The following is a 12113-nucleotide window of genomic DNA, read 5'->3' as shown; positions in this document are numbered from 1 at the left end:
GAGAAACTGGAGATTGTGATGTATCATGTTGTATGATTGCATGTTCGAAATAAACTCAAACTCAAACTCAAACAATTTCAGAAGGGTTAAAACCATTAAAAATCAGTTCCCAGTGGCTTATTTTATTTTTCGAAGTTTTTTTCAAAATTTTACCCATCACGCAATATCCCTAAAAAAAGCTTCAAAGTGCCTGATTTTAACCATCGTTATATACACCCGTCCATTTTCCTGTGACGTCACATAGTGATGCCAACACAAACAAACATGGCGCATAGAACAGCAAGCTATAGCGACATTAGCTCGGATTCAGACTCGGATTTCAGCGGCTTAAGCGATTCAACAGATTACGCATGTATTGAAACGGATGGTTGTAGTGTGGAGGCAGGTAGCGAAAACGAAATTGAAGAAGAAACTGAAGCTATTGAGCCATATCTGTTTGAACCGTATGCAAGCGAAACCGACGAAAACGACACGACAGCCAGCGACACGGGAGAAAGCGAGGACGAATTCGGCGATCGCCTTCTAACCAATGATTGGTATGTGTTTGTTTGGCATTAAAGGAAACTAACAACTATGAACTAGGTTTACAGCATATGAAATACATTTGGCAACAACATGCACTTTGAGAGTGCAGACAGCCCAATTTTCATCAATTAATATATTCTGTAGACATACCCTCATCCGCTATCTTTTCCTGAAAGTTGATCTGTCCAGTTTTGGAGTTGATGTCAGCAGGCCAGGGAAGCTAGGGTCGATATTCTTCTCTTGATCATCTTCGGTGGCATAAGGGACGGTGTGAGCCAAGACATCCAGGGGGTTTAGCTCGCTTGTCTGCGGTAACAAACTGCCGCCATTGCTTGCCGTGCTACTGAGGTCTTTTGTCCCTGAATTGCTCACACACTCCGGCAGATTCAATGGGGGTCTGGCGGCAGATTTCTTTGACTTTATCGTTGGAAATGCATCTGCTTTGAGTGTCGCAGGATATCCACACATTCTTGCCATCTCTGTCGTAGCATAGCTTTCGTCGGTAAAGTGTGCGGAACAAACGTCCAATTTCGTGCCACTTTCGCATCTTTGGGCCACTGGTGCAACTTGAATCCGTCCCTGTTCGTGTTGTTACACCCTCCGACAACACACCGACGAGGCATGATGTCTCCAAGGTACGGAAAACAGTCGAAAAAACGGAAAATAACAGAGCTGATTTGACTCGGTGTTTGTAATGTGTTTGAGAAAATGGCGGATTGCTTCCCGATGTGACGTCTCGTGACGTCATCGCTCCGAGAGCGAATAATAGAAAGGCGTTTAATTCGCCAAAATTCACCCATTTAGATTTCGGAAATCGGTTAAAAAAATATATGGTCTTTTTTCTGCAACATCAAGGTATGTATTGACGCTTACATAGGTCTGGTGATAATGTTCCCCTTTAAACTTTAGATACTTTGCATCTATGTGACGGTATTTAGTGACCAGTCAGTATACAGTATTACATATCACAATCTGTTTTTCTCTCTTAAAAAACAAAAACAAGGCCATATCAACTGTAGGCAGAATCTAACGAATCAGTTTCTAAAAAGTCTTAATCAAAGACAGCCCTAATTCATATACAATTCTCCATGAGATGTGAAGCTCACCTTTCTGTTCACAGCTGTAGACGATCTCAAGGTATTTGGAGATGGCGGGACAGGGGTCCACTTCAATGTAGCCGTAGACAAAACAATAGGGCCGGTTGTCACATGCTTTCCTGAAGTAAGGAAGAACACCTTCCACTGTACAGCTCCCTGATGGACAGTAAATAAGAGTCCCATGAGCAAAGAGACAATCAAATCAACAAAACCGTAGAAGACTTCACCGTCCGATCCTCCCAAATGCGGGCAGATGTCACCACTCTTTCGTCCAAAGAAAGCTGACTGAATGTTGATGACGCTTTCCTGCGGACAGTGAAGGACGGCGGACGACTCCTGGCACACGATTGCCGTCATGAAACCTGCAAGAAGATTTATCCGTCTTTTAATTTTGTCCAAGCTACAGCTAAAAGGTGACTCACCATCATGAGGTGGCGGAGGCTTCGGTGTCTTCCCTGCAACCGAAACGTGGACCAGACAACAACACATTACAAGCAAACTGAGGCAAAAATATGTAACAGCCTACCTCTCCTCTTGCAGATATATCCTCTTTTTTGCCCACAGTTGTCGTCATTCCAGTAGCCGCCGTTAATGTAAATGGACAGGCAGTCTTCACCGTAGTGGTCGTCAGGATTACCTATGAGTAGCCAACAAGAACCCTTTGAACTAGCGGTCCTCTACTCGACTTCATGGTTTAGTGTAATTGTGGCCCGCGCACATTGGACTGCTAATTGTTAAACATATTATGGTCAGCTTGAATTCCACCTGAAAGAACACTGACTACAATAACAGTGCAAACACAAAAATGACAGCACAATAAATTAAGCAACACAAAGAGCAACTGCCTACAAGCAAGCAGAATTATTTCTTACCACTTCCTAGGAAATTCAACAGTGTAAAATATGAAATTTTTGCATTCAATTTTACATTTTTAATGTCTTTAGGCCTACCATCTCAGGGTCACTGTAGCTGCTGGTAGTTAACAAATGTAGTCACATGCCTAAAACATGACTCTGAAGTAAATATTTAATCCAGCCCAACCTCACACTGACTGCACAGATAAATCCATGTTGAGACCCCTGCTTTAAACTGTGTCTTCACTCATGCAACCTAAGGACATAACTGAGTCTTTTCAATCAACCTGGACTCCAATGTACGTATCTGAACGGTGATCCATCCATCCACTCCCAGCCGCCTTCAGTGATGGTGTCATGGGCGCCCATCCACAGGGAGACCCCAGTCGGGCTGAACTGGATCACACCTGAAGAGCACAGTGACTGAGTTACCAAGTAACATTGACAAATTACTATTCAGCAATTTAAAAAAAATTATTGCCGGTCATTTAACAGAAAAAAAACAATGGGCTCCCACTAATGGTAGATAGACACCACAATTTGAATAAAATTTAATTTGTGGCTAGAAATTAAACATTAAATTGCAAAAGACTATAAGAAGTTGTTGTAAGTGATATTACTAAAAACATGTACCAATATTTTATTGGTCATATACAGTGGTATCTCAATATAAAGGAGAGCTGCATTTTTGGGGGGATATTTTTCACAATACTTACGTAAGACAAAAACACATTAAAAAATACTCCTTTACATCTCGTGACCTGAATATGAACCAAGTATTAGCAATTTCGTAATTACATAAGCGCTAACACAGACAAACTACTTTTAGCGGCTCCGTGACCACAGATAGTAACGAGCTAATGCAGCAATATTGACATATTGAGCCGGTGAGCTGCTGCATAACCTTTTGAGTTAGTGAAAGCGAATTCTAGATTATAAATCATGCCTCTCACCTGGATAGTAGAAGAATGTGGCCATAAACATAGATGTTGGTTAACTTTGATATTGAACTTATACCTGGACATGGCGAAAAAGACGCTTATTTGCAGCAGCTTTTTTTTTAACCCTTTGGAGGCTTATGATTAATTCTTCATCTAAATGGGAAGAAATTAACATCCCATCAGTCGGCATCCCAGTGAGAGCAAACATTGTAAAGAAAGTGATTTTTTTATTATGTTTGTAGTTTGTATTGTCTCGCACTTAACAATACTGCTGCATGATGCTTAGTGTTTCACTAAATCTGGATCTCTTTAGAACACAGCTTTTAAAACATGTAGGTCATCCTTTGTATATCCAGGCTTAAAAATGTAAGGTTCTGGATTATCATTTGTTGTCTCTCACAAAGTCTGTCATAATTAGTAGTGTTGTTTTTGTTGTTGAAGGAAAACCGAATGTTGTGATGCGTCTGTGAAATTCATTCGTATACCTGTATGCTAAAAAATGAGCAAAATATATTGATATTACATGTTACGGTATTGGGAATGTGCCTTTTACTACACAGTGATGGGCAAGCTACTTGAAAATGTAGTAACCTAAGCTACAAGTTACTTTTGATTACATGTAGCTGAGCTACAGGGGAAGCTATCCCCAAAGAATTGTAGCAAGCTACACGGCAAAAGTAGCTTGGTACATCAAAGCTACATTTAACGGCATTTATATCTATAGGCCCACATGTATAATATCATTGTTAATGTAACTGAGAGTATACAAATTGACCCAATAAGGGTCCATTACTATTAACTATCTGTCATTTAGCTGGGGACACCCTACAACTACCTCTAGGGGTCCCCGCACCACACTGTTGTATTTGTTTGGTTTGCCTTTTCTCTGGCCCACCCCTATAATGTTATTCATTTTCTTTGCCTAAAGTTAAAAAAAAAAAACAGCAACTATCTACATCTTGACAAAAAAAACTATGACTCGTGTGTTGTTTGGGAACAGTTGATTACGGTTATGTGCAGTAAAACTTTTCATGAACTCAACTCCTTAATGTGTGTTCCTAAATTTGTGTTCCACGTCTTAGATGAAGAGAGCAGTTATGATTTTGGTTTACAGAGTATCCATCCATCCATTTTCTACCACTTGTCCCTTTTGGGGTCGCGGTAAACAACTAAAAACTAAGGTTTCGGCCATTGTTTTCTCTAAATGCATACATTTGTTTAAATATGACTAATGACATTATTGTGGGTTTCCTGCACGTCGTCTTCATCACGAAAGAAAATCTAATCTGCGGGAGAGAATCCCTCTGACATTTTCAAGTACGTTTCTTTTTTTTTGAGTCAGCTTGAAGCGTCCCTCTGTCTCCGACTTCCTAGTCGTCATCTGACATGAGTGCGTGTCTCTTATGATTTTGTTTACTAGTTTCGATGACCCGCCTTATCTTGCTTCCGATTGGCCAGTCCGTAATGTTTTGCCCTAGTCTTAGCCAATTGTGACTCATCACACGAACGCCAACCAATCATCATGGATTTTCTCCTTATGTAAGGATGTTCTCATTCATCCAGGTCATTGTATTTTCTCAATATTTTCTCGTTTGTAGCTTGTATCTTTGATGTAAGATACCTCGCTACATGGGTCTAAAAGTAGCTAAGCTACAGGAGAATTTACTCGTTAAAAAAGTAGCTAAGATACCGCCAAGATACTGGAAAATGTAGTTAAGCTATGTAGCTTAGCTACATGTAGCTTGTTTCTGCCCATCACTGTTACTACATTACATATACACTTACAGCGTGTATATAAAAAACTGATTGAGGGTTTTTAGATGTTTTTAGGGCACTTTATAAATGGACTAGAGCGAAGGTTTATCCATGAAAATATGAAAAAGCTGCTGACGGTGTGTTTGACGGAGATGCAGCTGAAAAGAGATACTATAGAAGTCTGCTCTCCAAGGTAAATATACTTTATTATTACAATACTTCCTAAAACTACAGTAGTTCTTAGTAGTATGTTCTATTGTATTATTTCTTTTCATAATTTTTATGTTTGTTTTTCTTTTTAAAAGAAAAATAAGATAGCAAGCACCAGATAGATTGAATTTGTAAGGGGCGCCGGAGAGTTGGCAGACCTGTCAGCGATCCTGTTCTGTCTCCCTGTAATGTTTGTCTGATCTTGAGTGGGATTGTGTTGAAAATCTTAACTTCCCCTCAGGGATTTTTCAAGTATTTCTGAGTCTGATTCTGATTCAATGGAGACGTTGATTTCAGATACAAGTGTTTTTGATTTTAGACATTCGTCACAGAACAAATTAGAATCATAAGTTGAGGTACTGTAGTACATTTTACCTTGGACGAAAGCTTGCTCAAAGGGATCGGTAATGCTGATGAGGTCTCCTCCCTGGTTGATGCAGTCGGCTCGCGCCTCGGCCCACGTCCTCATGGACAGGGAGTTGAACAGGTAGCAGAAGTCGTTAAATGGGTCGGCCATCCACGAGCCGCATTTTTCATTCCACCCTGCGGCAAACCCCCGACTTTACAAACCAAAGTACATTCAATAGGAGGAGATTTTTACTGCCGTGTGAGATCCACCTGGGCCGGATGTTGGAGGTTGTGGAGGCGGCCCTTGTCCCTTGACTAGGAGGATAAAGAGGTAGAAAATGTGTTAATTTATTTTAAACACAAAAAAACTTGAGTGTTTTGGACCTTTTTTGCAGATAAACTCATTGGTAAAAGTACAGAAGTAATCATTTAGTTTTCCTGCATCTGAGTGAGTCGGCCCTCGCAGGAAAGCGCAGTCCTCGTCGTTCTGCCAATTGTTCGGCTGGTCGGGGGCCCATGGGAGGAAATCCTGTGTGTTGGATTGAAATGGGCTTTTAACGTACAACAGCAAGTATATGGAGTTCTTATGTCCTTTTCTCGTCATACAGATTTATAACACGTGGAATTTCTTGGGGCAAAATGTGCTTCACTTACTGCAGGTGTCCCGTCGGTGTAAACAAACTGGCTTTCGATCTTAATGTCACTGAGTCCGACCCAGGATTGTCCTGGCATGTGAGCTTCAGGGAGCAAGACGAAAGTGTCAGGTATTTTTCTGCAATGACTCGTCCAGTGATTCTCAAACTGTGGTGCGTCCACCACTATTGGTACGCGGGCTCTTTCTAGTGGTACGCCAAAGAATCACTTGATTAAAGTACAGTATTTTGTTTTCCTATATTCAAACACAGTGCAATGTTACAGTGGCCAAAACTATTGAATATATTTGTTAAATATAACATTTGCCTTGTTTTTAGTGCATACTTAGGCCTTCTACGCTATTGTACTCAATGTTGGTCATTATGGTGGTACTCGGAGAGCCAAGTGTTTTCTGAGATGGAACCATCGGACTAGTACGGGGGTCAGCAACCCTCGGCTCTAGAGCCGCATGCAGCTCTTTAGCGCCGCCCTCGTAGCTTCCTGGAGCTTTTTCAAAGATGTGTGAAAATGGAAAAAGATGAAAAAAAAAAAAGTTTTGTTTTACAATGGTTTCTGTCAGAGGACAAACATGACACAGCCTTTCTTAATTGTTAGAAATCCCACTGTTTATATTAAACATGCTTCACTGATGAGAGTATTTGGCAAGCACTGTTTTGTCCTACTAATTTCAGCGATCCTTGAACTCATCGTAGTTTGTTTACATGTACAACTTTCTCCGATACTGCCACAGAAAGACGTGTTTTATGCCACTCCTTCTTTATCTCATTTCGTCCACCAAATGTTGTATGCTGTGCATGAATACACAAAGGTGAGCTTTGTTGATTTTATTGATTTGCTGGAGTGCTTATCAGGCATATTTGGTCAATTCATGACTGCAAGCAAATTGATGCTAACATTCTATTTAAGCTAGCTGTATGTACATATTGCATCATTATGCCTCGTTTGTAGGTATATTTGAGCTAATTTAATTCCCTTTACTTATGTCCTCTGTGTATTTCATTTATATTTGCATGTCTAATGACACATTATCTGTATGTAATATTGGCTGCATTTCTCATAGTTGTTTGTGTGCCATGTTGTTCCAGACCACAGCAAACATTACCCAGCTTACAAAGATTGCAATAAATCCATTAGAAGAAGACAACCTGTCGATTTCTTAAACTTGAACACACACATCTACACCTTTGGCCATTCTGATCCAGTCATTTCCAGAAGTTATCTCATCCTGTGAGAAGCCTCCATTTTACTAATGATTTCCAATGTTGCAAAAATGTGTAAAATTAAAATTAAAATACAACATTTCTGTCAACGAAGATTTGCGTCAGCCTTTGATAGTAGGCTAATATAGCTAATATAGACACTTACATCATGTGTTGCCTTCATTGTAACACTTATATAAGGCTTTTATTTTTTTGCGGCTCCAGACAGATTTTTATTTTTTATTTTTAGTCCAATATGGCTCTTTCAACATTTTTGGGTTGCCGACCCCTGGACTAGTACAATGAAGTGCTGAGTCAGCTGATGTAATGTTATCTTTGTGTAACGTAGCTGAAGTTACATTGCTGATTAAAGGGGCTGTTTGAACATTTACGCGGCTGCCGAAAGTGTGGCAGGATGCTTACAATACTTACAAAGTATTGTAAGCATCCTATTCCGCCCCCTTCCGGCATTTTGCATGTAACAACGTAAACTAAGTCTTATGTAACACGCATGCATTATTAGCTTTGTGTGTTGTCCGCTAATAAAAGAGGATTCAGCAAAGTTTAGCTACTAGCATTAGCTTGTGCTGCCAACTTCTTAAATAATAGATAAAAAACACCTTGAACTTTTTTTATTTGGCTTTTTTGGTCATGTGAAGCCATTTTTAAAAATTCTAATATGTTAACACAGAGGTCTTCAACAGGAGGCCCACGACCACTAAGGGATACGCAGAGGTACTGTAGCGGGGTCATAATTTTGTTTGAGTAGACTTATAAGTTTTTTTATATACATATTTTTTGTATATCTCCCCTGCAATTTTTTCCTTTCTTAAAAGTGTGCTAGCCCTTCACCTGTTAGCAACCGAATGTTTGCATACTAACGTTAGCACGCTAACATTTTATGCGATCATTTAATTTAATTTTGTATGTTTTAACATCTTAAGGCCCAAGCTGTTCATTTACATTTTTTTTTTAATTTCTCTTTGCTATTTGGGCTTATTGGACCCTAATTAGAATACAAACTAAAAATCATCTTTTGATAAGATGTACTTAGTCCATAAGTACACAAACGTGTATTTCATGTGTAATGCTAATTTTTATTTTTACACTTTTTTTTTTTACAAATTCCATTGTATGTTATACTCTTCTGACACCACCAGATAGCAGTATAAGTGTCCATGTGTCGGGATAAGACCCCAATTCAGTAGTGTACACAATTTTGGAAATAAGAGCTAAAGGTGCTGTCCACGCATGTGGCCACTAAGGCCCTTTTTAACCTACTAATCATGGATTTCATAAATTTAAATGTCTTGAATTACACATTAACATTGTTTTTTTAAACAGCAGTGACACGACCACCCTACTAGCTAATTTTGTACACTTTAAACTAGAGATGTCCGATAATATCGGACTGCCGATATCATCGGCCGATAAATGCTTTAAAATGTAATATCGGAAATTATCGGTATCGGTTTCAAAAAGTAAAATTTATGACTTTTTAAAACGCCGCTGTACGTAGTGGTACACGGACGTAGGGAGAAGTACAGAGCGCCAATAAACCTTAAAGGCACTGCCTTTGCGTGCTGGCCCAATCACATAATACCTACGGCTTTTCACACACACAAGTGAATGCAACGCATACTTGGTCAACAGCCATACAGGTCACACTGAGGGTGGCTGTATAAACAACTTTAACACTGTTACAAATATGCGCCACACTGTGAACCCACACCAAACAAGAATGACAAACACATTTCGGGAGAACATCCGCACCGTAACACAACAGAACAAATACTATGGTGTCACATTAGTGCCAAAAATCCGAGCGCATAAAAACTGTTATCGCGCACTGATTCTTCACTTCGTGCGCGCGCGCGACACCCTTTTGCGCGCGTGTGGTGCCTTTTTGCGCGCGAGCGGTGCCTTTCTGTGCGCGCGGTGCCTTTTTGCGCGCGCGACGCCTTTCTGCGCGCTCTCTGTGTACTCCTGGCATCTCTCCTCGCGCTGTCATGTTTCTTTTTGGCACTTTGGGGGCGGGTATGCTTAGACGGCCCCTTCTTTCTGATTGGCTGTGGGCATTTTTCATATGACCAATCATTCTCCAGCGTAGCAACGTTGTAGCCATCTTACCTCGGACATCTAGCCTCAATCATTACATTGATGTCAATGGTACATGTACTAATTAAATTACCATAACTTGCTCGATTTTCGACCAATTTACAAACGGTTTGCCTTGTTACAAATCTTATTACATGTAGATATGACATAGGATGCTGTACCTGTTGAAATTACCTCTTTCGCTTTAAAAAAAAAAGACTTAATTGTGCAACATAGTTGTGTAGGGTCAGTGTTAGTCAGTTCTCTGATCATTTTTAACTGTTTCAGAATACATTATTAAAAGGCTATTTTTAACATTTTAAAAACAAAATTCAAAGATTATTTCATTAATTTTATGGCTGAATCAAAAGAAATTCCATAAATTAGAAAACAAATGTTCAAGAAGAAGTGAAAATATAAAATAATGTTATGGTTGGATGTTATTGCTGGTGGACCAGTTCTGGCTGAAAGATGTGATTATGGTGTTTGTTGTCTTATTATTTATTTGGGTCACATTTTGTATTACCCTGTATTGTGTTTATGTGGTATGAAATAACCTTCATCAGCGCGCAACATTTTTTTATCCACTTCTTCCTCCGTAAATCTTGATACATATTGATGATGACCCGCCCTGCTATACTTCTGAATGGCTCTGAGCATTTTTCAGCATTTTCGCCTGACCAATCAGAAAGAAGGGACCGTCTAAGCATACCCGCCCCCAAAGTGCCAAAAAGAAACATGACAGCGCGAGGAGAGATACCAGGAGTACACAGAGAGCGCGCAGAAAGGCGTCGCGCGCGCAAAAAGGCGTCGCGCGCGCGCAAAAAGGCACCACGCGCGCGCAAAAGGGTGTCGCGCGCGCGCACGAAGTGAAGAATCAGCGCGCGATAACAGTTTTTATGCGCTCGGATTTTTGGCACTAATGTGACGCCATAAAATACACAAATACCCAGAACCCCTTGCAGCACGAACTCTTCCGGGACGCTACAATATACACCCCCCCCCCCCCCCCCCCCAACCACGCCCACCTCAACCTCCTCATGTCCCAAATTCCAAGCTGCTGTTTTGAGGCATGTTAAAAAAAATAATGCACTTTGTGACTTCAATAATAAATATGGCAGTGCCATGTTGGCATTTTTTTCCATAACATGAGTTGATTTATTTTGGAAAACCTTGTTACATTGTTTAATGCATCCAGTGGGGCATCACAACAAAATTAGGCATAATACCGATATATACCGACTGTATACTGTATATATCGGTATCGGTGGATATCGGAATCGGTAATTAAGAGTTGGACAATATCGTAATATCAGATATCGGCAAAAAAGCCATTATCGGACATCTCTACTTTAAACCTAACAATCATGGATTTTGTTACTTGTTGGAAGTATGATAGCTGTTACTACGGTGCCCTGCTAATATTAACATGCCAATGTTTTATGCCAGCATTCAAGCTAACTTCATACTTTTTAACTTAATAACCATGAACTGTGTTACTTGGCGCCATCTTAAAAGTGTGCCAGCCCTTCACCTGTTAGCAACCTAATGTTTGCATGCTAATGTTAGCACAGTAACATTTAATGCAAGCATTTTATTTAATATTGTATGTTTTAACCTACTAATCATGGATTTCATTACTTGGTGCCATCTTTAAAGTATGCTAGATGTTCTCTTGTTACCATGGTAATGTTAGTATGGTAATGTTTTATGCTAGCATTTTAGCTAGTTTCGTACTTTTTAATGTAATAAACATGAATTTCGTTACATGCCGCCATCCTAGAAGTATGTTTGTTCGACCACTGCTATCGTTGACATAAACAGTTTTGTACATTTTAACCTAATATTCACTTACTTTTTTACTTGGCACCATGTTAGACGTATGATAGCTGTTCCCCTGTTAGCATGCTAACTTTTTATGCCAGCATCTTCGCTAATGGGATATACAGGTAAAAGCCAGTAAATTAGAATATTTTGAAAAACTTGATTTATTTCAGTAATTGCATTCAAAAGGTGTAACTTGTACATTATATTTATTCATTGCACACAGACTGATGCATTCAAATGTTTATTTCATTTAATTTTGATGATTTGAAGTGGCAACAAATGAAAAATCCAAAATTCCATGTGTCACAAAATTAGAATATTACTTAAGGCTAATACAAAAAAGGGATTTTTAGAAATGTTGGCCAACTGAAAAGTATGAAAATGAAAAATATGAGCATGTACAATACTCAATACTTGGTTGGAGCTCCTTTTGCCTCAATTACTGCGTTAATGCGGCGTGGCATGGAGTCGATGAGTTTCTGGCACTGCTCAGGTGTTATGAGAGCCCAGGTTGCTCTGATAGTGGCCTTCAACTCTTCTGCGTTTTTGGGTCTGGCATTCTGCATCTTCCTTTTCACAATACCCCACAGATTTTCTATGGGGCTA

General features: G+C 39.7%; 1 protein-coding gene across 1 annotated transcript in view; it reads right to left on the bottom strand.

Moving 5' to 3' along the window:
* Window positions 1-12113, bottom strand: part of LOC133574507 (uncharacterized) — a 75232-nt gene that overhangs the window by 43469 nt on the left and 19650 nt on the right. The window contains 9 exon segments of the mRNA XM_061926665.1: window positions 1632-1778; window positions 1835-1984; window positions 2045-2077; window positions 2149-2259; window positions 2764-2883; window positions 5758-5925; window positions 6001-6045; window positions 6115-6259; window positions 6385-6467. Coding sequence (XP_061782649.1) covers window positions 1632-1778; window positions 1835-1984; window positions 2045-2077; window positions 2149-2259; window positions 2764-2883; window positions 5758-5925; window positions 6001-6045; window positions 6115-6259; window positions 6385-6467 — 1002 coding nt within the window.

The sequence above is a fragment of the Nerophis lumbriciformis genome, linkage group LG32 (genome assembly GCF_033978685.3).
Source record: "Nerophis lumbriciformis linkage group LG32, RoL_Nlum_v2.1, whole genome shotgun sequence".
NCBI classification, from domain to species: Eukaryota; Metazoa; Chordata; class Actinopteri; order Syngnathiformes; family Syngnathidae; genus Nerophis; species Nerophis lumbriciformis.
Note: the sequence above shows the minus strand (reverse complement) of the source record. Positions and strands in the feature narration are given on the sequence as shown.